We start from the raw sequence: 27,435 nt of genomic DNA, 5'->3' as shown, positions 1-27,435 counted from the left end.
CCTCTCCTTGTTTTTTTCTTCTCCTTCTACTTCACTCCATCTTGCTGATTCCACCATCATGACCACCGATGACTTTGGCAATCCTCTCAAAAAGTTCAAGCTCGTTTTCCTTGGAGAACAAAGTGGTAAAATACCAGAACAACCACTGACAAACAGCTTTCATAACATATCATGCTGATCAATAGTCGGCAAAACGTCGCTCATAACCCGCTTCATGTATGATACCTTTGATAACACCTATCAGGTATACTCATACTTTCGATAAAAACAAATTCAACCATGACTTAAAAAAAAAGCGATGTGTTCAGGCAACCATTGGCATCGATTTCTTATCAAAAACCATGTATCTAGACGATCGAACCATCCGATTACAACTTTGTAAGTCTCTCTTGTTTCTAAAAAAAAGAAGTAGCAACTCTGAAAGGGAAAGCGTTCATACTCAACAGATTTTAGGGGACACTGCTGGTCAGGTATTTTTTTTATCCGCGGACGAACAACAAAGGGTATCTGACAATGACCAAACATATATAAAAAACCTAATGCAGGAACGGTTCCGCTCCCTAATCCCAAGCTATATTCGCGACTCTTCTGTGTGCGTGGTCGTCTACGATATCACGAGTAATACCACAACCGCAGCATGGTTTCTAATAAGCGCACTGATCATGATTTTCTGTATCTTCTTTTTGGTTTTACAGATCGTAATTCTTTCACACACACGACCAAATGGGTAGATGATGTACGCGCTGAGCGGGGATCCGATGTGATCATTGTTTTGGTAGGCAACAAGACCGATCTTCACGAAAAACGGTAAGAAACGATGATATGAAAGTAAAAAAGGGGAGACTCGAAACTCATGAACGTTCGTGTTGGATTAGCCAGGTGACAACGGAAGAAGCTGAACGCAAGGCAAGACAGAACAATATCTTGTATATCGAAACAAGTGCCAAACTTGGCCATAATGTATGTAATGGAAACCCCGTGGATCGATGGGTCGAAAACATTGTTGACTTGTCATTTATAAAAATCCTAGGTAAAGGCCTTATTTCGCAAAATTGGCCATGCTTTGCCTGGCATGGAAAACCATCACAGTGACGATAAAGAACAACGTATGTATTCAAATGTGGTTCTATGAATACAAATGCATTTTGCTTTTTATTATACCTAACATGCAACTTAGTGACCAAAGTGGATTTAACGGATACATCGGAAAAATTTCAGGAAGAACCAAGCTTTTGCGCATGTTAGAAAAAGAGGGGGAAAAATGATGTAACCTTCTAGAAGTAGTACCGTATTCTCTTCCATATTTTTTTTTACTTTATTTCACAGCAAGGAGTTTGACCTACAGGAACGGGTAATCAAGTTAGTTAAACATAAAATAAAAGCACCCAACTGCTACAATCCCAAAATGCGGAAACTCACCTCAAAGATAAGAGTGGCATTACCGGGAATATCCGGGGGAGCACCACGTTTGCCATAGGCCAAAGGTGCGGGAATGGTAAGCTTACGTTCACCGCCAATCTTCATACCGGCAACACCGATATCCCAGCCCTTGATGACTTCACCACGGCCCAAAAGGAAGTTGAACGGTTTGCCGGAAACATTCTTATCAAACACCTTGCCATTTGTCAATTTGCCAATGTAACGCATACCGACCTAATGAAAGAGCAAAATTAGCTTCTGTACTCTTGTGTGCAAACGGGTCCTTCCAAGCATGTCACTTACGCGCTTGCCGCTCTTGGCCACTTCACCGGTACCAATTTTGATATCTTCGATTATTAAACCATTAGGAAGTTTCTTGACCGTGGACTAAAAAAAATGTGATACTTGAATAACATTATTCTCACCAAAGAAAGCTCTGCCTTTTGCTCACCTTTTCCTTGGCAGCTTCAGCCTTCTTCTTTTGTTCTTCAGCCTTCTTCTTTTGCTCTTCAGCCTTCTTCTTTTGCTCTTCAGCCTTCTTCTTTTGCTCTTCAGCCTTCTTCTTTTGCTCTTCAGCCTGCTTTTTTTGTTTTTCAGCCTGCTTCTTTTGTTTTTCAGCCTCCTTCTTTTGTTCTTCAGCCTGCTTCTTTTGTTTTTCAGCCTGCTTCTTTTGCTTCTCAGCCTCCTTCTTTTGTTCTTCAACCTCCTTCTGCATCAATTCGGCAGCCTTTTGTTTCTTGGAAGCGGGCTGCTGCTCGTTGGAGGCTTCGGCAGGACGCTTTTTCTTATCACCGGATGATTCAGCGACAACCCATTCATCTCCGCTTTCCTCCTCTTCGTCCTCGTCTTCATCATCATCCTCAGAATCCTCCTCTTCATCATCTTCATCGAGTTCCTCATCCAACTCCTCGTCGTCAAAATCCTCATCATCTTCGCTGTCCTCGTCACCATCAAGATATTGAGCTAAAACATATGTGAGCGCAATGATTCCAAAAAAAAAAGTTCTAGTTGGTCTGACAACATACCCATCTGTTCGGGGTCCATTCCCTCGGGCATGCTGTGGGAGGATATGATTAACACATGATCAAAGTTTCTCATTTTTTCACCAAGGTAACACCTACTCGGCCCAATTTTCTTCATCGCTCTCCATTTCTTCATCATCATCAGAGTATTCATCCTCATCATCTTCAAAGATATAGTTGCCAGTGAGATGGATAGTGCTAAAAGAACAGTAAGTCGTCAATGTGCTTTTGGTTGTGTTCTCCTAATTAGCGTTTGCCGTCAACTTACTTGTCGCCCTTTACGTAAAAGGTCACTTCCTCGCCTTCGACCAAGGTAAGATCTAAAGGTTGTTGCTCGGTCTATGCATAATGATTAGAACCATGCCGATGGTTGTGCTACTAGCGGGAATGGATCTCACCTTTTCGGGAACCAAAGAGCACAAGGCAAAATCATTCTTGTCCACCTTGACACAAAGGGTACTACGGTCCTTGCTGGAAATGGTGTCTGACAAAGCAGCCTAAAAAGACGCACATTGCAGAAGATGAGTTTTCCGGGACACCAAATGAGTGCTGAATGTCACAATTAAGGCTTACCATGGACACACGGAAAGGTGCCGACACGATTTGAGTATAAGTTTTACCGGGAACACACTGAAGACCCCAAAATCCTTGAACAGACATAGTAAAAAGATAAAAGTGAATATGATCTGGGAAGAGATGTCAAGCCAAAAAAAAAAATTGGTTTTGGACAATAAAAAATTTAGTATCGTTCGAACGCTGTGGTGACTGCTAACGAATTTATTGTTTCAAGGAACGCCCCTTTTTCTTGAAAATGCATGCTTCATCATTCGTTGTTCACACTTCTACAACTTTGTTTGAATATAAACATATGCTCGATCACAAATAATTGTCTTCAAATTTCTTAATTTATGATATTCAATACGCATTACAATCAATTTTCTTACGGTGCTGATCCTTTTCCACGATATTATCCTTTTGTTATATTGCTAGGTGGAAGATTTCGTGGCAGTTGAGAAAATTGGTCTGTAAAGGATTTCCTTCCCTTTGTGAAAAGTTAAAACTGCTTTTTATATCATGTATCAATCAAATTTTTTAATCAAGAGGTAGCTATTTTATGCGATGCTCCAATTTTGGCGCCAGTGTCGGCCAGCATATGGTTTGCTGGATCCTTGTATACCAAAGGCGACAGGAGCAAAATAGAAAAAGGTGCCTGTAACAGCAATGAATGCAGCAGCGTAAACCGCGTTTCGTACGCGCGCCGAGCTCTTGCTGGTTGCGTAGTCAAGCAGGTACGGAACCATGAAGATACCAAAGTAGAGGGCAGGGAAGTAATGGTGCAGGTACAGAATTCGGCCCATGATAAAGAACGGGATGTAGTGAAGCAGCCAACCCGACAAGATGATTTTTCCAACCGAATAAAATCTAGCCCATTGAGCTGGCCAGCACCGCGTAATTTTTTAGTGAGCGATCTCCTCGTTTCTCGATGGATTTGGATACCTTACCTTTCGAAAAGTCTTTGATATTTCGCCGCATGCGAATGAGACAGATAAAAACGGTAGCGACAAACGTACTGAGGGCCAGACCCGCCGACCACCATACCACGGGATTGCCCAGCATGTAATACTTAGGTTTCTCATCGTCCCAGGAGCACATGCGAAGACCGACTGATAAGAATGGCCAATCGGTTGGCTTGGACGCAAGATTATCAATTTTCTCCGGGTCCAAGACCAGCGCATTGTTGGATCGCCACATGGCAATATTGAGGTGCAAAAAGTCTTTGAAGAAAGGCGATTTGAATGTGTTTTTCTCCGCCGGAGGCACTGTAAAAAAAAAGAAGCAACGTATCAATGGCACGGCCATGGCAATTGACCTTGGCTACTTACAAGCGTCATGTTTATGTTCTTCGATATTCCACCAAGTGCGAGAATCGTCTGTGTGATTACTTCTGTCACATCCTACTTCAAGTTGTCGGAAACCCCAGGCCGGCAAAGATACTCCGTTGGTGGTCAACAAACAATCCAGTAGGACGTGTCGTAGACGGAACGTTGTTTTCAGGGCCTGGACACGCTGATTTTCATTGGTTGATGGGTCCTTGACAATTTCAATGCGCCAATTATCTTTTAAATCGCCAACCGTATCGTTGCCATAACCACTGACTTCCCATTGGCTTGAAGTGAGAGGGGCAGGGATACGATGACTGTGAAGATTGCGTTGCGTGGCGGGATGGTATAAGCGTATCACATCCCCATTTTTAACGAACCGTACGACGGTTTCCTCTGATGCCTCTTGCACTTTCAAATTCTCTTGAGGACTGTTTCGAGCAAAGCGAACCTGCCACTCATTGTTCCTATCTTTGTGATGATAGCTTGTCACCTGCTGTTGTCGGGAACCTTCCGGATAGGTTTGGACGTGAGAGTGGAGTAAGCCGCCGCCATAACCGATATTCTTTATCGTTACAACAGATCCGTAAGCCAGCTCTAAAGTCCCAACATGTTAAATTAAGTTACCCACAAAACAAAATGCATAGCCTTCAATGAAAATTAGCCATACCGAGCGGATTATTTGCCAAGGAATTTCCTTCCAATGTGGACTGAAATAATGAACTCATGACGGCATCGCCCGGCCCGGATTTGGTGAGGATCGCAAAATGAACTGCGAAACTGGCAATGTAAATCATGGCAGGCAGTCCAATCAAGCAAACGGCTCGCGCGATCCAATGGCACAAGTACGTCTTTTTGGGCATTTGTACATCCCCCAGCAGATCCCACAGTTCCTCGACGGTGTAAAATCCAACCAGGGCCACAGCAAATAAACCGACCCACTTGACACTTATGGTAACAAATGAAGGACACCATTATTACAGATAAATGGGAATTAACCGTTACAAAAATTTGGTTTTGGGAGCTTACCTTAGCACGCAACCCAACGACAAACCGGTCAAGGACAGCCAGGTCCACCAGGAGCGCGAAAACGGCTTGTCTGACTGATTACGAAATGTCGCCAGAGTATACAGGGACGTGCTCGTGAAAAACAAGAGCAACGAGTCCAAGAGAATGAATCGGCTAATGCAGAGATAGGCGGTATCAAAGAGAACCATGGAAGCGGTAAGAAGACAAGCTTTCTGGCTCATGTGAAATTGCTGCGCCGTCAGATAAGCCAACGGCACCAACAAGGCTCCCCAGGTGGCAGTAAATATGCGCATCGACGTGTAGTTGACGGTGTCCGGATACATCGCCGCTGAATCAAACCCAAATGATCCATCATAGCCTGTCAAGTACCCTGATAATGCAAGCAGCATCTTTCCGAGCGGAGGATGCACATCAAAATAAAACTCCCTTTTCAGATAATATGAAGCGAACTGAATCCAAAAGCTCCTGGTCAGTAACATCCTCTAGATCTACTCAAATAATTGGATCTCACCTTGCCAAAATGAGCCTATTGGCAGCATGTAAAAAAATATATGCGCATGAATAAGCGAAAAAGTAAAGATTTAATAGTTTTTGATCGACCGTTACCTCGTCCCACACGACAAAATTGGATAATCCGATCAAGCGAAATCGGGTCCACAGAGAGAGCAGGGTCAATGCAACTGTTGTCAGCAAGCGTTGTTTCTCCTGGCAGTAAAGCAGCCACTATGCATAAATTTTAATGATCCGATCGTCGCTTATTGCCGTGTAAGACAAACTTACGGTTCTGTTTGGGGATGGCCCTGATTTCAGTGTTTTTTCCTTTTGTATATTGTCATCAAGATCATCATGGTCCGGGCTCTGCAAAGGAATGGGTTCAAATGGTCCAGGTATGGGTGATAACTGAAACGCCTGGTACGGATGTCTTCTTTTGAGATTATCCATTGGAGAAGGAGAAGCTCAGGGGATAATCGCTGTCGGTACATGCCTGACGAGTTTTTTATTTGCCAAAAAAAAAAAAAAAAAATTGACGGCAGCCATACTGCATTTTTTAATTTGCCCCGAAAGGGGACATTAGCTATGTTCGTGCTTTCCATCTTCTAGTCGCTATAAAAATCAAACGTCCACTCCATGATTGTCATGGTATGAACGAGTCTTGCAATTCCCCACCGCACTCGTACATTTATTTGTGCCTTGCTTTTGTTGCTAAGCATCAGTAGATCGCTTTAGCACGGATTAAATTAGTTCCTAAATGAGCTTTTCAGTTTATTGTCATTGAAACTGAAACAAGGCCGCGCTAGATCGTCAAGTAGGCAATATAAAAAAAAAGAGCACCGTGTGCAAAAGGGCTCAGTAAGCAGTGGCGCTAACACGGCCAATTCGTCAGAATTCTGAACTGACTATGAAGCTGACTGAGAGGTAACCATTTCCATCTTAACGCACCAGTACTCGATCCTCTGGCGATGATTACTTTATTTTCAGAAAACAAAAAATAAAGCGCGCTCTTTGGAGCCCGCAACGATATTTTTAATATGCACAATACAGGAATTTCAAAGTTCATTTTTATTATTATTAGCAGCGTCGGTAAATGCGTGGCGATCTGCAAAGGAAGAGGTATACATTTTGAAATATTTGTTATCCGCCTTAACCCAACCGAATGCAAGGAGCCGATATGACTGGAGAGGGTTCGGCTTGCATAAAAAAAGCTGACGGCCGGGTCGACACATGTTTGTCAAGAATATGGTAGATAGCATCGTCCATATTGTCCTTGGCTTCTCGCGTCAGCTTGGAAAGACCATCCGGAGTTCACATCCCCCACGATATTTGCCGCCTCAAGACAAAGAAGGTCGTGTTCTTTCCAGGTGAACCATATAGCACATGGATGTCCTCCTTAAAACCCACATTTGCTTTATCGCATAGTCGTTTTCGAGCCACCACACCAGCCTTCGGACTTGACCTTGTTAAGCTTTCGATAGTCGTCGCAGACTCGTAGTTGGCCACGAAAAGTATCGGTGCGATCCATTCACCATTAAAAACCGTAGGATTCGCCAATCTTCATCGTAAAACCCATGAACGTCAATAATGGCTTTCAACATAGGTGTTCAGGCTTGAGCAATAATGTCGTTTTTCGTGACGCGGTCAGCGTTGGCAGGATCGAAAAAGGAAATCATCAGAAATGACATTAAACAATTTTCTCACTACAAAGAGCCGACCTTGTGTATATATTCCTACGGTGATATCTCATGTTTGAATAACCAATCTCAGCTAAATGCGACTCGATTATACGGCATGTGGCAGCGGGTGGTTCGGTAACTGTTTCCCAAACAACATCATCTTTGCATTTGAGGAAATGTTTGGTTGATGACGCATCGCCAAGAATGGAAGGCAGACCGCATTTCATCCAACGACTTTGATTTTTCGATATGAGGCACCACCTTGCAATATCTTGAAATATTGAGGGCTCCATGCTTGATTTTGATGCCTAAGGTAGAATTTTGAAGATAGATGTCATCTCTTTAATAGAGGCGTAAAAACGGGATTGGGTTGGCTGGCTGCGTTGCCTTCTTGTCATCTGCTTGTTTAAGATAGGATGGATCAAATCAGTTCAATTTGTTTGGACCAATCAAACATACTCCACTGTCTAAAACACAGCGAATAATGATTACATACGAGTCGATCTAATGAATATCGAGCAGTTGCACTTACTGATATGCAGCATCAGTGGCGGTGAAGATATGACTCTTTCTCTGTTCCTTGTGGTCCAGGACTCTATCCGTGTCACAGCTTGTGATGACCGATCGCAAGCTTACCATTTTCATCCATTAGTGTATGTAAAATGGCATCACAATTATCAATAGACTTACCGGGGTCGATTTCGGTGACGCATGCTGTAGCATCGAGGTCATTTGGCTCCTTTCGCAAAGGATAAAGTTCTCGGGTCCAGTTGGACATGTTGGGCTTGCGCGGAAGTAAATCGAACTCCTTTTGGACGATGGATAAGGAGCTATCGGTGAGATCCTTTGAATAAAATACAATACCTCCTAAGGAAACTTACAACGATCCCAACGTTCGCAAAACTTTGCGCTGGTCATCGCCCTGTCTGTTTCAAGGCTATTGGCAAATTGCGTGTGCTTCATGACGTTGTTGTCAATATGAGCTGGATTACCAATGACCAGATAGCAATAGCGGAGTGATAAGTATAATAAGGAAGAAGAAGATGCCGTTTTATCCTTTCCAGCTTTGTGGATTTTTATATTGATGAATGGTATGGTGGATAAACTCAGATAAAAGGAAGGTTACAATGGTTATGGGGTGATGCCGAAAAGGATGAATATTACCTGATTGATCAACAGAAAAAGGGTCACCACAATGGGGCCAGCTATTTTTTATTGCAGAAAAGTAACACGTTAGTTGATTTTCAAGGTATTATCAGTCATTGTCATGACCTGTTTTCACTCCCAAGTGGCAGCCGTTTTGGACAAACTTTATCGAGGTCAAAATAGTTTCCCATAGACTTTCTTGGATTGTTTGATTTTGGTAGGATTTTTCAAAGGAGGTTTTGGCAATGAAACGTTCGTGTGGTTCAAGTTCGTACCTTCCACGCTTCATATGCTATGATCGTATCTTGCTTAGCCAAGTCACAGAATATTCCTGTATGTTATTTACCGACCTTTAAGCCTGCAGGCACATTGTAGACTGACACACATGCCACGTTCAGGAAATAGAATAACCCCAGGTGTAAGTTGAAGTAATGGCCGGTCACTGTACCCCCTTTTTTCATCTCTCGTAGTCTCGTTGATTCGAGTGTTTTTCCTTTTTTTGGACGAAGGCTTCACTTTTGGATGTCTAACACAAATATTGACAATGCCATATGGTGATATGGCCCCAAGAATGGTTGTCGTCTTTGCTCTTGTCTTAGGCACCTTTATATTAGCAAGTTTTCCTTTTTGTCCATCCAACGTACATTTGGGGTTTATATGGAATGCTGCCTCGTCAATAAAACACAATTGCTTGTGAAATCAAAATCAGTCTCCAACCATCGAGTTACCCAATTGGATCTTCACCAATGTTTCACATTTTCTTGATTGTTCAATGTGCTGAAATTCGTGCTATACGCCAAGCACTGTATCGTATAACAAGGCCAATTCACACTTTCCTGGTACTGAATTTTCTGTTATACGCCAGGCACTGTATCGTATAACAAGGTGATTTCACACTTTCTCACAGATGATTCGCTGAGGACTCGACTGTGCAAGCGTGTTATACTTCAAGCACTGTATTGTATAACTAGGCGATTGTCGATTCACCCCTGTTCTTTTGTCCGTTCATGCAGTTTTTCTATTGTACATACTGCGAATAACATACAAGCTTATTTCATCTGATACTTCGACCCTTAGTGTAGCGCATTTTGTTTCTTACCTTATGGAGTTCCCGGTTCAAAACACAACGTGTCTAACTCGCTGATTTTTATGTCGTCTTAGGAAGTCTCTATCTGTATCAGGCCTATGATTGGCCCTGACACGGATTCGATAAATTCCGTGTACAATTCGTCATGCAATTCAAGCGTCAATGCCAAGAGTGCCTTTTACCAGTAGCGACTCCGTCCTAAGGAAATGACATGATACTGGTCCAGCTAGGGCGACTTTGCTCCTTGATGTTTTTTAGAGCTGTAGAATCCCAAATAACCAACATCTAGTTGAAAGGGCAACTCTTCTGATGTTGAAACAAAACAAATATAGCAAATCCTAAATCAAGGGCTATTGGCGTTGGATGGATTACGCAGCGGCCGCAAAGGCACTCATTGATGGAGGTCACGAAATCTTTTTCATTTCTTGAAAATATTTTCGAAATCTTCATTACAGCACTTATTTAAATGGTTGGAGTTTCTGGATAGGAATGTCTGATAGCCTTGCTCTTGAGCATTGAATGAAAAACGAATGAAAAAAACTCTGGTCGCAATTTCACGCCTGCATAATCCGCGCCAGTATCTTTACTGGTCTTTCTTCACCTGGAAGTATTGCTCTACAAAGGGGACCACTATGCAAGCCTGATTTTGACGGCGAGACAGCAACAACATCTGTCGGCTCAGCTCCGGGTTTATTCAACAGTGAATTGTTTCCCCTTGCCCACCCTTGCCACCCGAAAAAGCTTGATGACTTTTGAATGCAGATAAACGACTTTACTTTCTGAATTGATGGACATGGCGGCCTGTTTTTGCTTCGATGTTCCAGGAAAGGAAATAGATACCTATAAAAGGAAATGGTCAGCTGGGTGGACGAAATAGAAGAAAAGCAGATATGGCTCAGTCTCAGGTTTTCCCCCGCTTTCAATACCCACTTGTTTTTCCTTCCTCCTTTTTTATATCTGTGTGGGGTCTGTCCGAAATGTACTCACCGACTCAGCAAGAATTCAACCTGGAACCGACCGACCACTTTTCTCAAGCTTCCTTGGGCACACCACACACTACCGTGGGAGCGGTCCCTGTGGGACGCAGTAACCGAGTGTTCAACCCATCTCAGTCTTATCAATTGCACCAGCGGCAAAATAGCTTTGGTGCGGCTTCCATAGCCATCAGTCCTCCCAACGCCGCCACCGCAGGAAGGGGCATTCCGTTCACGGATCCCAACAACTCGGCATGGTTTGGTACATCCCTCGACTCGACGAGCTCATCATTTGGTCAGTCACCTATTTTCGGGGGCAGAGACGTTATTGTATCACCCTCCACATCGGCAAGCCATTTGGACGGGTTTACAGGCACAGAGGATGATGAAATGCAACAAAGAAAGTGAGTATAAACTGTTCTGCTTCTTCACATACAACTTGGGCTGCGTCCTATTGGATTTGCTCATGTGCCTTTTTTTTCTTTTTCATCTGCATATAGTTTACAAGAGATATTCGAGAAACGACGTCGACGACGGGAATCCCACAATGCCGTAGAAAGAAGACGACGTGACAACATTAATGAACGAATCCAAGGTACAGTATTCAAGAGAAACTAAAGCATGAAAATTGGAACCCATCACTCAATGGTAAATGCATGACCATGGTTTTTTCCATGAACTTTTTTTTTCGCCTAGAATTATCGACACTATTGCCTGAACATCTACTTGAAACGGCGCCGACCACGTCGAATGTGATGGCGGTCGCGGGAGCGCAAAATGGGGCAAATGGAAAGGCTATCAACAAAGGCACCATTCTGAAACTGTCAGTGGATCACATCAAAGAATTGCGTGAGGAAGTGGTGCGATACAAGGAAAAAATTCAGGAATTGGAACGCATGGTGGAAGCCGCTAAACGGGGAGAATTCATTGACGACAGCCATCTCGACCAAAAATACGCACAGCAACCAAGATTATCCAAAGCCGATCCCTTTTTCACTCAACCGCAGTCACTTTCTTCCCACCCACCACCACCGCTTCATTCATCATCCCAGTCTCAACATCCTCATCAACAGCAACAGTCGCAACAGCAACCATCAGCCGTTCACTTGATGGACACTACGCCTCGTCCAAGGCACGAACGTATGGGATCGTTACAGTTCCAGCAACAGTTTGTGAATATGCATATTGGGGGTGGCCCTGATGATACTAGGCAAGCGTAGAAAAAATTCATCGTCCATTTCTACTTGTGCCATTTTTGATTTTTTTTTCTTTATAAATACGTATCTTCTGCCATTATTTCTGATCCGCGCACATGATCTGATCACACTGGATCGACGATTTTCTACTAACGTCAATTTTTTTTGTTTATGTATGGATACGCTTATATAATTAATGGGAATACATTTGTTTTCTTATTCTATGTATCAAAACGTGTCATCAAATATTCGGTGGTTCATACACAATAACTTTTTGCGCTGAAATCCGACGCATAAACTGAAACAGCCGCTTGGGGGTGGGAGGGAAAGGGCTCTGCTGAGTTGACTTTTTCTTCAGAGCTTTATTCCTTTTATGCTGCTTCATTTTTTATTTATTTATAAGCACTAGTTCTACATTATCCCTCGTTTATGCTTTTATATAAGAAGGGCGGCATCCATGGCATCAGAAGATGGGTCGTGTCGTTTGCCGTCTGTAAACGGCGAGTGGTATGAAAAAAGCGGCCGACAGTCCGGATGCGTAAGATACTGATAGTCTAACCTAGCGCGACGCTTGCCTGCGTGTCTGACTGAACTGGGAGGTTGTTTTCAATCCAGTTGAGAATCCCCCCTTGAAGGTCATACACATTTTTGAAACCCAGTTCGATCGCCTTGGCAGCCGCCAACCGGCTACGTCGTCCCGAACGACAATAGATGATCAACTGAAAATTAACAAGCAAGCATAGGTCAGTACCTAAAACACACAGTATAATCGATCTTTACTAATTTACCGGAATCTCTTTGTTGTGAACAAGAAAACGGGCGACGAGCGCATTCGAATCGTGCTCGGCTAATCCCCACGGAATGTGGATAGAATCGTATATCTGCCCCTGATTTTCAATCTCGTGCTGCTCACGGACGTCGACCAGAGTTAGATGGCCAGCCCATGCATCGCGAGAGTAATTATAACGAGCTATCCATTCATCAAGTTCTGGGGGCGATAAAACGTTCATGATCAGATGTGAAGAAAGAGGAGAAAAATAAAAGAACTATGGCATCATTTAATATTGCATCGTTTTGATTCGTTCGAATCAGCGATTCGAGCTCCTCTCCGCCAAAAGCAGAAAGCGTGAGTGACAATGAGCAGTCATCCCAAGTCGGCCGAAACTACGACAGCGCAAGCAGGCCTCCATCCCTTTTTCCATGGGCGTCACTGCACAGAAAAGGGGTTCACTATGGACTGTTGCATTCTATTTGACGGTTTACGATTACACAATTTTGATTTTTGAACAGCATCTTGGCTTTGTTCTCCGCACCCATCGTGCTCAAAATCACCCAGATAGGTGTGATGCTTGCAACAAATAATGCCAACATCGAGCAATGAATGGACTGTCAGATATCTTGTATACAAATTACGATAAGTACCCTGCCAGATACCATAAACAACGGTATTTCCAAAAGCAACCCTGTCTTTAACATGTCCACCCACGGCTCTGTGTGCGCGTATCGGTTAATATAACATTTGTGTCACTGACATTGCCGAGGCTAGAGCTTGAACCCATGCCCAAGTTAACCTGCTCAATCCAAGAGAGTGGTACTTCCAGAAAGGTGCCATTCCAGTTATTTTTTGGATGCACGAAATCATCAACGGTTACATGATATTCAGTTTTTTATGATGTGCAATGAATTTTTCTATTTACCAATGATCGATGGATGGATAAGGAACGATTTCTATTTTGCCGTTCTTCTTTTTTTCTTCTTGCCACTTTTTGAAAAAGGCGCCCATTTTCTCTCGACTTTGTTCGCTTCCGACATTGACGGTGGGAACGATTCGATGGATATCCAAACTGGCGATAAAAGCCGCCAATTCACGGAAACTCGAATGCTCGGAATACGGTACGCCAAAAATCTTGATATGTAGGCTGGAATACGACGGTTTCAATGAAACCGACACAGCCGAAGGGGGAGCCGTGATTTCAGCCAAGCTCGCAATAGTCATAGTTCGTGACCGACTGGCGGATGAACTAAAGGTCCATCCTGTAGGGCGAAAAGCAATCATTTCCGTAAAACACGGTTGCAGGCTGTGAAAGTAGGCAGAGAGGTTCTGTCATGAACATGGATTATTAGGACCATTGCCCGTTATGTTTTGTAAAAGTGAGATGCTTTTACCTCGGGTTGGATATGTTGCAAGGGAATAACATGCACTTGGGCAGATCGTGGATCGTCCGTCAGCATGGATGACAGCTCAGGGTTATCCAAGCAGTCAATGATGTATTTTTTCTTATCGGTAACAAATACTTTGCTATTTAGTGTCTTGGCAATATCTGTAAAATTCAAGCATCCTAATTAGCGAGTGACACCATTTAGGAATAAAGCTTTTCGGGTGGAGCTTACTATAAAACATCTTTTCTTTGCCGATAGAGTAGGTTCCCACGACGACCAGTAATCGCTTCTCGGGAGTTTCCGCGGCCTCGGACGAGGTTGTGGTGAGGGTGGTGGTTGTTTCAGTCACCAGTGTACTTTCCTCATCCGCAGTTACTGCTGTCAGTTTCTTTTGGAACCATTTCTCGATCCGATTTTGTCCATCGTCCATTTCTTCCATGCCGGCGTATTGGCGTACGAGTTTGCACGCCGCTGCCACGGATTCTTCCTGAGCGGGAAAGGCGTATTTTGGATTGAGATAGGTAGTGTCGAGGTATAAGATATCAATGATGGGGTTCTCGGGTTGTTTGATGCTGGGATGGAGACACATCCGTGGGTTCGCTCTAAAATCGCCCGTGTGCAAATAGCGTAGTGTTTTGCCATGAGGTTGTGGTACTTTAAATAAAAATAGGACAGAACCCGGACAGTGGTTGGCATCAATCAGCGTTACCGTGACATCCGATCCCTCGAGTTTGCATTCTTGGTCCATGGGTAACGGATGCAGCAGAGCAGGATCCACGCCCAGCTTTCGATGGCACAAATTGATGGTGATCTGCGAGGCGTAAATGGGACCATGTCTCCATGCTTTCGATAGATAGGTGTAATGATCACCGTGGAAATGCGACAGAAAATAGCCTTGGCAACCAGGAACTTCGCCATAACTAAAAGCATCGACAACAAACGAAGTGCCTATAATGCAACCGTGTTTCAGTAGCTTGTCGCCATCAAATCGTCTCAGCCAAGCGATTACCTGGCAACCGTTTGTACATCGGACATCCTCGCTTCTTATACTCTTGGAGATGATGTGTCTGCGCTGCTGCCTTTCTCGCTGCTCTCTGTTTCTTGGTTTCACCAAACCAATCGGTGCTAGAGGCCGGTTCTCGTAGTCCGGGAGCCACATCTTCGTTGGACGTCCAAATGCCACTGATCTTTCGTGGAATATCTTGAAACAACTGCGTCCACGACGACGCTTGGCCTTTTTTCTCTCGATCGGACGATTCCGATTCCGTAGGTTCCTCACCGTTGAAAGACAATGCTTGATCTTTTTTCTCGCGATCCGACGATTCCGAATCTGCACGTTCGTTATTGGAAGACGAGCGATCGTCATCAAGACACTCATTCACATGCACTTCGAATTCGTTGTCAGACACTGAAAGGACTTTGGCGCATACGGGGCATACTTTGCTGCTATTTGACTTCTCTGTATGCTCCGTGGATTCGCTATCGGACGAAGGTGTTACTTTTTCAGCTGCTGACGCTTCCGCCGCCTGCAGTGAGAGAGCAATGGCTTTGGCTAGATCAGCATCATACGCATGAGCCGTCGACGATGTTTCACGATCGCTGGATAACGGTGACGCTGCGGAACCATGATTTGAAAAGTAATCCTTTAGCGTGGAATGGCGTGGTTTGCTGCTACGACTCGCGGAACCAGTGGTCGATTCCGCTTTCGATCGTCGTCGCTTTCGATCAGCGTTTGCTAGATCGCTCATGTAAAAGATTCCGCAGCAACTGCAACCAGTCCTGTCGTTCAATTTTTTTTTTTTTTTTTTCATCGGACGCTTCCCAAATTTGTTGTTTCTTTTTTTATTTATTTACTATGATACAGAGCCAATAACAATGTGGGTGAAAGCGATCAGCTGTAGTTCAACGGAGAACAGCGTTGCAGTATCGCTTCACGCCAATGAACAAAGTCTTTATATTGTTTGGATTCACGATAATCCTGTCGTCCGATCATCGATACAATGCCAGTAACAGGTTTTGCAGTATATACAGTGGGGGGCGTGTCCTTTGCAGCCTTGGCTTGTCGTTTGCTTGATGAAGATGATTTATGCTGTTTTTGTTCTGCATCTTCTTCCTCTTCTGCTTCTGTTTCTGCTTCTCCTTGTCCTTCCTTTCCTTCATTGTCCTTCGCTGAATTGGCTTTTCTTTTTTTACTTGTCCGAGCTGTTGCTGGCTTGGTGTTTGTTTCTTCCTTTGCTGTTCGTCTTGAAGGTCGAGGAGGTCGTCGCGACGTGGTGTTACTTTTGAGCTCAGCGATCGACGTGTCACACACGTCTTTTATCACCTTGATGCTCTTATTCAGTTCTTGTAAACTACATGAACAAAGCGCATGCAGCTTGGATTTATCCAAGGTTTCCTAGATCAAAACAACATATGGATCAATATAGAGGTTTTAGGTGAATCACAGACATGCACAGTTAAATCTTACGCCGAATGCTTTGGCACACACGTAAACGGTGGCGCCTTTCCACTGTGGCTGCTGCAGCTGTTCTTTGGCGGACTGTCGATTGGCGACACTGAGTCTTGTAATATATTTCTCGGTAAATGTACTGTATAAGGCTTCCACTTGCTTGATCATGGTCGTGCATCCAAGTGCAATGGTGAGGGTATTAAAAGACACGGTAGGTTGCAGATTCAATTGTTTGCGCACATTGCTGATCGTGTTTTCGTAGGCGGCTTTGGTGCACGTAGCCAACTGCGCAGCCAGCTTGTTATCCCATCCCGTCTTTTCCAAACTAGATCGTCTAGCCATTAGTCTATCCGTCACTCTGCTGATTTGTTCTCGCTCCGTACCTTTCGAAAGCCAAGTGAATGCTAATTACGGGTTTACAGTTGGGACCGGCATCGAACACTTTGGGCGGTAATCGCGAACATTGTTGCTGAAATCGAAGTGCGCGTTCCTTTAGCTGCGTATCGTCGTCCAAATGAAGACGTTCCAGACAATGCAGTAATGCGTCGGACATGTCTGACGATGGATATCAAAGGAGAACCAAAAAAAAAAAAGAGGCACAGGTCTTTTCTGTAGAAATTCGTGTAACAAGCCACTCTGAGCCGATGACATTTTATGCAATGGATGAAAGACTTTTTGAATGTATGATTTATTGGTAGTATTTAGTGTATACAGTTAAGTGCGAGTTATTTAGTTTACATTGGCGGTCAAAATTAGTCTAGTAAATCGTCCGCTTCTCCTTCCATGAGTCTTTTGGCCACGACATGCTGCACTTCTTTCCAATGCACGCGTTCCTGATCGCCTGTGTCACGGTCACGGATCGTCACGGTATGATCTTCCAGCGACTGATAATCCACGGTAATACACCAGGGAGTACCAATCTCATCATGTCGGTAATATCGTTTGCCAATCTTGAGTTTTTGGGATTCTACCACTGTATACCATCCATGTCGTCGGAGGGATTTGGCGACTTTTTGTGTGATGGACATGAACTCGGGTTTTCCGGTGAGCGGCATTACCGCACATTTAATGGGAGCGAGACGAGGATGGAGTTTCAGCACGGTGCGAGGCGGCTTGTTTTTGCCCGAGTCATCACGGACTTCGTGGAACGCATCACAGAGGAAAGCCAGCATGGCTCGGTTTAAGCCGCATGAACTTTCTACGACATGAGGTACATATCGTGCCGGCCTCTCCTCGGGTATCATCGAAACATCGCCGTCGACATCAGCAGAGATTGTCGGCGTGTCTTCGATCACTTCAAAATTGGCATTGCTGTTGTTCATATGCTGTGTGAGATCGTAGTTACCACGGTGCGCCACGCCTTCCACTTCGCCCCATCCCCATGGGAACAGATACTCCACGTCAGTACATCCCGTGGCATAGTGGGCCATTTCGTTAGCCGAATGATCCCGTTGCCGGAAATTGTCGGGATGCGAAGCAAGCTCCATCCACCACTGGTATCGCTGTCGTCGCCAGTAATTATACCAATGCCGGGATTCCCAAGGCGCAACAAAATACTCGAGTTCCAACTGCTCAAATTCGGGCGTGCGGAAGATGCCATGTTCCAAGCGAATTTCGTTGCGGAATGATTTGCCCACCTGAGCAATCCCAAAAGGCGGCTTGGTCTTCATGGTGCGCACCACTTGTTCAAAATTGATAAACACCCCTTGCGCGGTTTCCGGTCGAAGGTACACCGTCGAAGGTCGAAGCACCTCATCCACCGCTTCACGAAGCGGCAAAGAATTGTCGGGAGAATGATTTTTGGTGGTCTGAATGACGCGATCGATGGGATCAATGGGATCGAGAAACGTCTTGAACATCAAGTTGAAGGGTCGGCTATCGGTCAAAAAGGGCGAGTTACTATCTGGTTCGACGTAGCCGTGGTAGTTGACGTTGAAAGGCTGACCGGATTCTGTAGCAAAGGCGATCATTCCACCCTGACCCTGCTCATCCGGCTGAGTCAATGCTTGCACTTGCAGCAGCAATTGATTATTTTTCAAAGTCATTAGAATACCAGGAGCAAGTTGTTCTTGGATGAGTTTCTGCCACGCCACCGCCGTAGCTTTATCAGGGGCGGTCAATGGAATATGGCCGCTTTTGTTTTCCTTGTCTGCAATAAACGTGAGCGGGGGTGCTTTATCGGGACGAAACCGTTCCTTTGTCAACGTGCAATCCACAAGCAAGTCGGTGAATTCGTCGACGTGACCGGATGCTTTCAGTACAGGATGAGGTGTAATAATGGAGGTGTCAAGACCCACGACGTCGTCGCGAAAGTAAACGTGTCGTCGCCACCATGAGTTCAAAATGTTCTTTTTCAATTCCACCCCCAAAGGACCGTAATCGTAGGCACCACGAAGTCCTCCGTAAATCTCAGCCGACTGATACAAAAAGCCTCGGCGCTTGCACAAATCAAGCAGTGCACGGAAACGTTGCGCCATGAAAGCCGAATCAACTGAATGAAAGCACGGTCCACTAAAAAAAAAAAAAAAAAAAAGGAACTGAAGGAAAAAAACGGTTCACCCCCGGTTGGACCGATTTTGGATACGCACAGTCACGGTCACGGTCGATCGATGTGGTTCCGACGTTTTTTTGCTTCCTTTTCATTATCAGCGATCCGTTGCCGATCACGTCAGTCGTCCGTCGTTATCCTCACCATGGCTAATCCGCGCGAACGTCCTGTAACGATGAATGCAGAGCAACGAAAAGCCCTCATTGACTCTTACAAACAATCGGGCGATTGCCAATTGTACGAACTAATGCAGTATCAATGCGAAGTGGGAGTGGCCAATATCGAATGCACTCCTTTTGTAAGGCTGTTTTTAAAGTAAGCCCATTCAAGGATCTTTTTGTCCTGCATGCATGCAGAGACAATGGTGCTGACCCATCACTATTTTTATTCTGGGGATAGATGCGCAGGCAAGCCAGCCACTGAAGTCACACCAGAGTACGACTATGGAAACGACGTTACCAGGTACGACTATATTTTATCAGTGTGGGTGGTCGATTTGAAACTGACAGTCTCTTCTTTTTTAGCGTACTGCCTGACTTTGGAAGTATTGACGATCGAAAGACACCACCTGGTGTGGTCATGATGGACGAAGATTCTTCAAAGGACCGATAAAGAAAAAGTTCACGGCCCCTATTCCCTCCTATCTGAGTTTCATCCCTCCAATTCTCTGTCCATTTTATTCTCTATTTTTATGCATACGCGTCTTTACCCGTCCCCAAGGTTTTCCCTTTCCGCACGTCATCCATCCTCTTTCCTTTAGAATGATGTATATATTGATTTTTCTGAAAAATGATCCAAGCATCTCATTTGCTGGGATCCAGAACGGAATGACCACGATCTCGATTAAATAGCAAGTGGCTAATGCTAATGCATCTATCAAAGCTGATAAATCGATCCAGTATCGTTTATCACTGAGCTACAACGACAACTATAAAGGCTCAAAACCATTCTGCAAAAAAATGTTTTGTTGTTATTTCAAATTACATCATGCGAGTTATACCGGTTGTGCTATTATTGAGTTTACTACTGATTGCTACGACGTACACCCAAGAAACACCCGACGCCGCGGCTGCTGCTGCCGCTAGTCTTTCGGATGCTTTGCACGGCGCTCTAGGTAATGCAATTCATCTGTATTGAAACGCCAGTGGCGTGGATTCATTCTTGTCGTAGGTTCCTTTGCGCTTATTGTCGGCCGTCAACCCACCCCGGCTGACGCATTGACAGGTGAACACCAGGTCAACGGCGATGTGACCATGGCTGGTGACCAAGCACGTACCCCACTGACACTAATCATTGGCGAAGAAAACATGGTCCGGGCCGTACAGAACTCCTTGAAAGGCGAAGTGCCCATGTCGGCCATCCCTTTGAACGATATATGGCAAAGAACTGATATTGTGCCCAATGCAGCTGTCGACACTACGGAACAACCTCCAAGCATACCCGATACTATGCCTGAACAGCAAGCCTCACAACAAAAAGTCTCACAGCAAGACGCCTCACAGCAACAGGTCTCACAGCAACAGGCAACGCAGCCTCAAGACACCCAGTCTCAACAACTGGCAACGCAACCACAAGCTGTTGACCAACCAGCACTGAATAATGTGGCACCCATGCCGGCGGAAAATGTGGAATCGCCGTCTCAGCAACAACCGGTGCCCTTGCCTGTGCCTGTGCCGGCTTCGCTTCCTCTTTCTCCAGGTCAAACGCAAACGCCTCTACCGTCACCCGTGACTCCAGTAACTCCAGTGACTCCAGTGGTATCTCCTACTGTTGCACCACGCATCACCACCGTGACGGACGTAACAAGGGTTACGGTGTTTACGAGCACCAACACGACGGCTTTTGTCACAGCCACTTCGTCCCAGCATTCCGTGCCCACCGTGAATGGGTCGTCCACTGTTAAGCAGTCGCATCTTGCTGCTGCCATTCTTACGTTTTTATCGATGATCTATTATGCCATCATTACTTAGAAGACTTGTTGTCTTTGCGTACCCAGTCTTTTTTAATTCCCTGTAATTCTTTTACTGTATAACTTGTGGACTTACTTTTCAAACTCGGTTGATGTTTTTTTGTCGGTACTCAACCCTAATAAATGCAATGATGATGAACTGATAAATACGTCAATCAGAGAGACCACCCTACCCTAAACTATTATTACAAGTGCTTCATCTCTGCATCAAAATCGGGCGATGTATCCCTGCAACTGCAGTCGAGCTGTAGAATGCACGAATTTAATAGGTTTGAAGGGGATTTCGTGTTACGATCATACGGCATGTTATCACAAAGGCTGGAGACGAGGATATAAAGTTAGAGAAAATTATGTGCGATGGCAAGCTTTTTATTCTCCAATGGGTAGATGGATGTAGGGATGCCAGCGTTTCGTGTCTTGACAGTATATTTAGATTTCTAGGGAAGGGGGAATGTTTAATACATGTATATCTGAGTAATGCGTATGAAGAAATACAGAAAAAAAAAGGTACAACAATAAAGACAAACAGAACGAAGTACAAGGGATTGCTTTCCGGTGAATGGTGATGGGAAATAAGAAAATGAGTATAAGATAAACTGGGTGCGAAAAAGGGCGCAGTTCCATCCAATGCAATGCGAAGTAAAAAGATCCAAAAAAAGCAGTAGACAAAAAGTGTTAGACGGCAAATGACTCTCCGCATCCGCAAACACCCTTGGCATTGGGGTTATGGAATACGAAGTGGGACGACAGCTTGTCTTCAACGTAATCCATTTCTGATCCGAGAACCGTAATTAATGCCTTGGAATCCACCAATACAGTAACACCTACAGGAGGATACAAAATATGAATGAACTGAGTTGCTTGCTCAATGTTTTGCACTTGTTACATACCATCTTGATTCACGATCTCGTCGAATTTCCCTTTGGTATCCGTAAATTCAAGCATGTAAGAATTGCCGGAGCAACCTTTCTGTTTCACACCCACTCGCAAATATTGAGGCGTAGGACCTTTGGTTAAATGCTTCAATCTGCTCACAGCAGCCGGTGTCTTTATCATAAAGAAAAACATTAGTACCCATGCTTCCTGAAGGCGAGAGTTAAAAAAAAAGTTGAATTACCAAAGTCAAAGCTGATTTTCTCAAACGTAATCGAGACGCACCAGCAGCAGGTTTTACAGAGTTGGCTGCAGCCTGTTTCACAACAGCTCCTATCGACATTTGAATGTAATAATTGCGAGAATGAGAATTCGACACACAAATAAAGACGAGTGGGAAGAGCCTCAACAAATCCCGAATTTTAAGGATTCGGACCTCCAAATATTTAATACTGATGACGTTGTTCATTTCTCCGCGTTTGATTGGTTATTTTGATATTTTGGTTCTTGCTCGTTTTGTGGGGTTGTCGTATTGATGATTCAGCAAAATGTCAGTGGTTCGTAACCATCGGGCGTCGAGATCGAGAATGCCGTACCACTTGTAAAGAACAGGTTGGGTTGATTTGAAGAGATTTACAGTGAATTTAGCCTATCATGACAATGGTGGACATGGGGAAAGGAGAAGGATGAGCTTTGTTTTGAACAAAGTGGTCGACCAGTTGTCCCAAACACAATATCCAGTATCAGCGCATCAATTTAACTTTCTGCAACAAAAATGCTTGGCATAACTGTAAACTATAATGATATTTTTCATTTCACTGCATAATCGACAGTTGATATTAGAATGGAAAGACTCTTCTTCAGATCGCTTTTGATTCGCTCTGGATGACGAAGCTTGGTATTTATTGACAAACTTTGGAAATCCCCAAACAGGGATCACCATCACAGCAGTCCATGCATTTTTAAACTTTAAATCGGCTAGTTTTTCCTTTACTGGAAATAAATTCTATGCACTGTGACAACGATTTTTTTTTACTTCTCTCTCCTGCCTCACCGTCTCTCCCCCGAAAAAGGGTTTCACAGACACTGTCTTTGTCTTCTTGAGCTGCTTTTCTACTCAAGCACATATGCCCTAATACTGTCACCCACTACTTCTCAAACTTTTGTAACCATCAAGAGAATTGCGTATGCAATTTGTACGGTTTACAGAGTGACATCAAACAGATGGCATGAAACATGCGGCAATGGTTATTGAAAAGGGTCAAAGGAGAAAAAAAAAGCTTGTCCATCCAAACCTGTCGAAATAAGATTTGCTCGCGTTTATCCGAAACAAGATACACAGATGAAGCTACTGGTATACACCCTTGGTACAACGACCGATGGCCGAGGTTGCAAGAAAGTACGAGTTCTACTGAAATTATCGGGTCTTCCATATTCCACATTGATTCCGATTCAATGTTACATATTTGCGGTAGGGATTGCGCCTTCCATATCCGTACATCAAGCACACGTCAATCCCTGAAAAACACTTGTAGTTCCACCGACATGTTGCCAAGTGTTGTCTGAATCAAGGGATAGGACGATCGTCGCTCATCATCGTCGGTCATGATCGCCCAATGTTTTATCGCCTGACCAATTATCACCGTTCTTTTTGAATAAAGTAGAAAAGCCAGAAAAAAATAATTGATGCAAAATGAGCGTAATGGCTCTTCAGAGACTCACCGGACTTTTGGACACCAATGATGGATGGATGACTGACATTCAAAAAAACTAGACATGAGCCATTGAGACTGGCTCCGCTTTGAATTGACGGAATTGACCGAAATAGAAGCCAATCCGTCGTTATCTTGTGGCACATGCCTCACCATATCATAAACTCAGATTCTGGCCTGTGATGATCGATAGAATATTTCTAAATGCTCTGCTTGATTTGCAACCACTCAGGTGATTAAACCCCAGATCATTTGGTTGATGTTGTTGTATTTATTTCCTAGGTTATAGATCGACAAGCATGGGGAATTTGCCAAGTGACGGGTGCACAGTTTTGATGACATGGACATTTGAAAGGAGGTCTTGGCAACGCTCCAAGTTGCAAGAAAATTACAGAAACGGGATGAATGTCGGAGAGGGTTTTTTCCTGACGGAACTCGTGTAGAAGCGTGAGTTTATGGCTAGGTCGAGATTCAAATTGCGTATAAATATCGAGTCGGAAAAAGTTTGTATTCCTTTTTCATTAAAAAAGGCGGATGAAGCTCAGCCATCCAGCGACGGCCCTTTAAGTAAAACATACAAAGAGCATGAAGTTCGCTAAACAGCTGGAGACACACAGTGTCCCAGAATGGAGAAAGGCCTATATAAATTATAAAGGATTAAAAAAAAAGCTCAAAGCAGTAGAAAAGGTAATGCCTTTCATTTTCAAACATCCTGTCTGGTTTTTTGCATCACCCATTTTTTTCTGCGGGCTCACGGAGAAATTCTACCTGCCATTTTCTTTGGCCAACACGAAAATAAATACCATAGTTTCGCAAAACGCATGAAGACACCGCCGCCATCAAACTCGATCAAGCCATTCTTCAACAACTCGACACCGACAGTGAAGCCGAAAATAGTGCAGATTACTATGATCGCGAACCGTGGCCAGGTGTGATGCGCCAAAATACATCGCCGGCCATTCTAAGCTCGGACCCCATACGTAAACGACCTTCCAACTTGGCTAAAGACGTCATTCGAAAGTTGTCGCTACGATTCTCAAAAGACGGTAATGAAGCGCATCGGCAAAGGTATCGGCCAAGTGAGTAGGAAGTTTTCAGTCTCTACTGGAACGTAAAAGAAACTCATTTTTTTTTCTTTGAAATTTTTTTTCCTCTGCTTTGATTATGGGAATGCATTGGGTCTATCAGTGTCACTGCACAACAGAGCATCATTGCTGGATCAGGTGCTGCTTCATGCAAGTGAGCCCGAACGCATGTTTTTTACTGCTCTGGATGACGACCTGGGAAAGATTTCTCGCTTTTACAATGGTAATCAAAAAAGAAAAAGTTCTTTCCCCTTGTTTGCATGATCGAATGGCATGGTAATAACTAATGTTTTGATTGGGATTGGTTGCTATAGAGAAAGAGCAGGAAGCCAAAACGAAACTTCAAGCGTTGAAAATGCAAATCAAATTAATTACGGATTATGCAAGTCAGCTATCGGATATGGGAGTATGTATGCCGAAAAGTTATCCGCAGTAGTCCAATGCATTTTTTTAACAGTGAGATATGTAGCCCTTGGATATGGCATCATATGAGCAACGTTTCAACCCTCTTCATTGGTTCAAAAAATCAAATCATCATGCTGCTGCGTCGGATGCATCAAGGCCTGTTCATTATACCGCCCATCATATGAGCTATAACGTAATAGCACCCCTATTGCATTCCCATATGCATATTGCATCACTCACTTTTATTTGAATCACTAGGTCGCTCGAAGCCGATTAAAAAAAGCAATTACTGAATATTATCGCAGCTTGGAGCTCCTCAAGTCTTACAAGGTAATACCTAAAACAACTGTCTGTTGATTATTTTTTACTAACAAAAAAAGACATCATAGGAACTTAATTTTACGGGTTTCCAGAAAATCCTTAAAAAGTTTGACAAGGTAGGAAAAAAAGAAGCTCAATGGACGACGAATGATTCCGTGATTCATGTGTACGGATAATAGACGGCGGGATGGAAAGCAAGCACGCTTTACATGCAAAAACTGAAAAAGTTTCATTGGGTGAACACGGAAGACTTGGAAGACGTTATTGAAAAAACCGAGACCTTATTTATCAATGAATTTGCGGATGGTCGACGTAGAAGAGGCATGGCCAAATTGCGCGTGCCTGAACAGGACGAGGTAACGTAGATTTCACCCGTTGCAGCCAGTGAGCGACATGTCGGTTTTAATGCGATTTATTGCTACGCTTATAGACTTACACCTCCAATACCTGGCGTGTTGGATTTTATCTTGGTCTGGTGCTCGCTTTATTACTTCGTGTATATCAAATTGGTAGGTTTTAAAAAACGAGTGCCGCAGCATCCGTCGTCCAATACATGTATAATTTTGTAACACTGATGGTTTGCCACAGCCTCCGATCAAGGCACGCCAGAAAAATTACCCTACATGTATTATAACCTTCAAATCTATGCCTGCATTGCTCTGCCCATCTTGTTCGCCCTTGGATTTTCCGTCAACCTACTTGTCTGGACGAAATCTCGAATCAACTACAAGTTTATTTTTGAATTAAATCCAAGAGACAACTTGGATTACCACGAATTTGCAGAGGTAACAGATAAACTCTGAACAATCCCTGGCTTGCGTGTTTCCTCATCAACGCATTTTCCTACCTTATAGTTACCCGCCCTCATGTTATTGATCGTCTCCTTTATTGTGTACCTGGATTTTTCACAAACCTTGGCTCCAGCCGTTCCCTCGGAGCTGTGTCCACTTTTCCTTGTCATTCTACTCCTTGCCATTATGCTTTGTCCATTCTCTATTCTATACTATTCTTCCAGAAAATGGCTAGGTGTTGCTTTGGTAACTGCTTAATGGTGGATACAGGAAATGGAGGATTCGTACTCATCAATTCCTTGTAGGGCCGCATTGTTCTCAGCTACTGTTACCCTGTAGAGTTTCGTGATTTTTTTATCGCTGATGAACTGAATAGTTTGTCGTACTCTTTCTGGACATTGGGTTACTTTTTCTGTGCTTACTGGCGGCATTGGACCGATTTAGGTATGTCTCTGGACGGCACAGGATGCATTTTTTTTAACTGATGCACTTTAATTCGCTACTGTAGATGTCCAATGTCCGGTTAGCACAATGTTGATTACACCGTTTGTGGCATCTTTACCACCATGGTGGCGTTTGCTGCAATGTATACGCCGCTATCAAGATTCGAGGCAGAAAGTACATTTGGTGAACGGTGTAAAATATACCACCAGTATATTAGCTACCATGATCACTGGTTTTCGAAGATCGTATCGTAAGTTGCATTGGACGATAGATAAGAAAAGGCGATAAGAGGTTGACCAATGGTATGTGCTTTAGCTTCTGGTATCATGGATGTTGCTTGGGTTTTGTCCAGTATCCTGAACTCTTCCTACACCTCGATTTGGGATATCAAGATGGATTGGGGCTTACTTCAACCCAACAGTCAGCATTTCCTGTTGCGCGACGAATTAGTGTTTGCCAGCTGGGTAAGCATTCACATTGATGACTAATTTTTTTGGTAATGATGCCTCATACTCTTTAATTATTAGACTTATTACGCTGCCATCCCGATCAATATCATGTTACGGTTTGCGTGGACCATCAATGCGGCCGGTCTTCGCCTCGATGGACAATTGCTTGCTTTTATCTCGGCGGCTTTGGAGGCCGGCCGTCGTCTGCAGTGGAACTTTTTCCGTCTTGAAAATGAGGCAAGCCGAGAATTCGGACTAACTGTGTATCAGACGCAAACATTTAATTAACTGGGTTCCTTTTTCCT

At 44.0% G+C, this 27,435-nt stretch overlaps 14 protein-coding genes across 14 annotated transcripts; 7 read left to right on the top strand and 7 right to left on the bottom strand.

The window, feature by feature from the left end:
* Positions 1 to 58: 58 nt before the first annotated feature.
* Positions 59 to 1,245, top strand: BYT42DRAFT_610612 (uncharacterized protein; the record flags this gene model as incomplete). The annotated part of the gene is made up of 9 exons (XM_051571408.1): positions 59 to 125; positions 186 to 244; positions 309 to 378; positions 454 to 470; positions 546 to 618; positions 696 to 807; positions 876 to 960; positions 1,031 to 1,106; positions 1,178 to 1,245. The coding sequence occupies 9 exons, from the start codon at positions 59 to 61 to the stop codon at positions 1,243 to 1,245; spliced, it is 627 nt and encodes a 208-aa protein (XP_051427313.1).
* A 70-nt stretch (positions 1,246 to 1,315) lies between these two features.
* On the bottom strand, positions 1,316 to 3,101 carry BYT42DRAFT_542931 (uncharacterized protein; the record flags this gene model as incomplete). The annotated part of the gene is made up of 9 exons (XM_051565641.1): positions 1,316 to 1,339; positions 1,420 to 1,653; positions 1,723 to 1,806; positions 1,871 to 2,382; positions 2,445 to 2,476; positions 2,541 to 2,639; positions 2,710 to 2,780; positions 2,840 to 2,938; positions 3,015 to 3,101. The coding sequence occupies 9 exons, from the start codon at positions 3,099 to 3,101 to the stop codon at positions 1,316 to 1,318; spliced, it is 1,242 nt and encodes a 413-aa protein (XP_051427312.1).
* Positions 3,102 to 3,553: 452 nt separating this feature from the next.
* On the bottom strand, positions 3,554 to 6,292 carry BYT42DRAFT_628951 (Dolichyl-phosphate-mannose-protein mannosyltransferase-domain-containing protein; the record flags this gene model as incomplete). Its single annotated transcript, XM_051572430.1, has 8 exons — positions 3,554 to 3,876; positions 3,944 to 4,261; positions 4,325 to 4,918; positions 4,992 to 5,269; positions 5,351 to 5,799; positions 5,862 to 5,876; positions 5,957 to 6,073; positions 6,131 to 6,292. 8 exons carry the CDS (start codon positions 6,290 to 6,292, stop codon positions 3,554 to 3,556), a joined length of 2,256 nt encoding a protein of 751 aa, XP_051427311.1.
* A 4,387-nt stretch (positions 6,293 to 10,679) lies between these two features.
* BYT42DRAFT_602223 (helix-loop-helix DNA-binding domain-containing protein) lies at positions 10,680 to 12,246 on the top strand. Its single transcript, XM_051571044.1, has 3 exons — positions 10,680 to 11,132; positions 11,229 to 11,323; positions 11,425 to 12,246. Exons 1-3 carry the CDS (start codon positions 10,732 to 10,734, stop codon positions 11,946 to 11,948), a joined length of 1,020 nt encoding a protein of 339 aa, XP_051427310.1. The 5' UTR covers positions 10,680 to 10,731; the 3' UTR covers positions 11,949 to 12,246.
* Positions 12,247 to 12,280: 34 nt separating this feature from the next.
* Positions 12,281 to 12,967, bottom strand: BYT42DRAFT_556642 (Rhodanese-like domain-containing protein). Its single transcript, XM_051566803.1, has 2 exons — positions 12,713 to 12,967; positions 12,281 to 12,643 (listed from the first exon to the last, which is right to left on the bottom strand). The coding sequence occupies exons 1-2, from the start codon at positions 12,932 to 12,934 to the stop codon at positions 12,479 to 12,481; spliced, it is 387 nt and encodes a 128-aa protein (XP_051427309.1). The 5' UTR covers positions 12,935 to 12,967; the 3' UTR covers positions 12,281 to 12,478.
* Positions 12,968 to 13,617: 650 nt separating this feature from the next.
* On the bottom strand, positions 13,618 to 15,832 carry BYT42DRAFT_542928 (DNA repair metallo-beta-lactamase-domain-containing protein; the record flags this gene model as incomplete). The annotated part of the gene is made up of 4 exons (XM_051565640.1): positions 13,618 to 14,025; positions 14,091 to 14,245; positions 14,316 to 15,032; positions 15,094 to 15,832. 4 exons carry the CDS (start codon positions 15,830 to 15,832, stop codon positions 13,618 to 13,620), a joined length of 2,019 nt encoding a protein of 672 aa, XP_051427308.1.
* A 43-nt stretch (positions 15,833 to 15,875) lies between these two features.
* Positions 15,876 to 16,573, top strand: BYT42DRAFT_556640 (uncharacterized protein). Its single transcript, XM_051566802.1, has one exon. It carries the CDS (start codon positions 16,085 to 16,087, stop codon positions 16,481 to 16,483), a length of 399 nt encoding a protein of 132 aa, XP_051427307.1. The 5' UTR covers positions 15,876 to 16,084; the 3' UTR covers positions 16,484 to 16,573.
* On the bottom strand, positions 16,525 to 17,086 carry BYT42DRAFT_489167 (uncharacterized protein; the record flags this gene model as incomplete). The annotated part of the gene is made up of 2 exons (XM_051563916.1): positions 16,525 to 16,858; positions 16,917 to 17,086. The coding sequence occupies 2 exons, from the start codon at positions 17,084 to 17,086 to the stop codon at positions 16,525 to 16,527; spliced, it is 504 nt and encodes a 167-aa protein (XP_051427306.1).
* A 108-nt stretch (positions 17,087 to 17,194) lies between these two features.
* On the bottom strand, positions 17,195 to 19,053 carry BYT42DRAFT_556638 (glycyl-tRNA synthetase). Its single transcript, XM_051566801.1, has one exon. The coding sequence runs from the start codon at positions 19,008 to 19,010 to the stop codon at positions 17,286 to 17,288; it is 1,725 nt and encodes a 574-aa protein (XP_051427305.1). The 5' UTR covers positions 19,011 to 19,053; the 3' UTR covers positions 17,195 to 17,285.
* An 18-nt stretch (positions 19,054 to 19,071) lies between these two features.
* BYT42DRAFT_556637 (uncharacterized protein) lies at positions 19,072 to 20,035 on the top strand. The gene is made up of 3 exons (XM_051566800.1): positions 19,072 to 19,396; positions 19,481 to 19,543; positions 19,606 to 20,035. The coding sequence occupies exons 1-3, from the start codon at positions 19,143 to 19,145 to the stop codon at positions 19,691 to 19,693; spliced, it is 405 nt and encodes a 134-aa protein (XP_051427304.1). The 5' UTR covers positions 19,072 to 19,142; the 3' UTR covers positions 19,694 to 20,035.
* Positions 20,036 to 20,086: 51 nt separating this feature from the next.
* Positions 20,087 to 21,182, top strand: BYT42DRAFT_191527 (uncharacterized protein). The gene has a single exon (XM_051562468.1). It carries the CDS (start codon positions 20,335 to 20,337, stop codon positions 21,049 to 21,051), a length of 717 nt encoding a protein of 238 aa, XP_051427303.1. The 5' UTR covers positions 20,087 to 20,334; the 3' UTR covers positions 21,052 to 21,182.
* Positions 21,183 to 21,725: 543 nt separating this feature from the next.
* BYT42DRAFT_490437 (uncharacterized protein) lies at positions 21,726 to 22,266 on the bottom strand (the record flags this gene model as incomplete). The annotated part of the gene is made up of 3 exons (XM_051564003.1): positions 21,726 to 21,874; positions 21,941 to 22,097; positions 22,168 to 22,266. 3 exons carry the CDS (start codon positions 22,264 to 22,266, stop codon positions 21,726 to 21,728), a joined length of 405 nt encoding a protein of 134 aa, XP_051427302.1.
* Positions 22,267 to 24,220: 1,954 nt separating this feature from the next.
* On the top strand, positions 24,221 to 26,737 carry BYT42DRAFT_628931 (SPX domain-containing protein; the record flags this gene model as incomplete). Its single annotated transcript, XM_051572429.1, has 9 exons — positions 24,221 to 24,322; positions 24,444 to 24,655; positions 24,840 to 24,974; positions 25,108 to 25,126; positions 25,384 to 25,455; positions 25,515 to 25,562; positions 25,626 to 25,758; positions 26,035 to 26,231; positions 26,301 to 26,737. 9 exons carry the CDS (start codon positions 24,221 to 24,223, stop codon positions 26,493 to 26,495), a joined length of 1,113 nt encoding a protein of 370 aa, XP_051427301.1. The 3' UTR covers positions 26,496 to 26,737.
* Positions 26,543 to 27,367, top strand: BYT42DRAFT_471698 (EXS family-domain-containing protein; the record flags this gene model as incomplete). The annotated part of the gene is made up of 4 exons (XM_051563567.1): positions 26,543 to 26,685; positions 26,765 to 26,931; positions 26,997 to 27,145; positions 27,209 to 27,367. Coding segments are annotated over 4 exons (618 nt in total), but the record flags the coding sequence as incomplete, so codon positions are not given.
* Positions 27,368 to 27,435: the final 68 nt, after the last annotated feature.

This window comes from Radiomyces spectabilis, assembly GCF_025331425.1.
Source record: "Radiomyces spectabilis strain NRRL 2753 chromosome Unknown BYT42scaffold_2, whole genome shotgun sequence".
Lineage (NCBI taxonomy): Eukaryota > Fungi > Mucoromycota > Mucoromycetes > Mucorales > Radiomycetaceae > Radiomyces > Radiomyces spectabilis.
The sequence above is the reverse complement of the archived record's forward strand: the minus strand, read 5'-3'. Positions and strand labels throughout refer to the sequence as shown.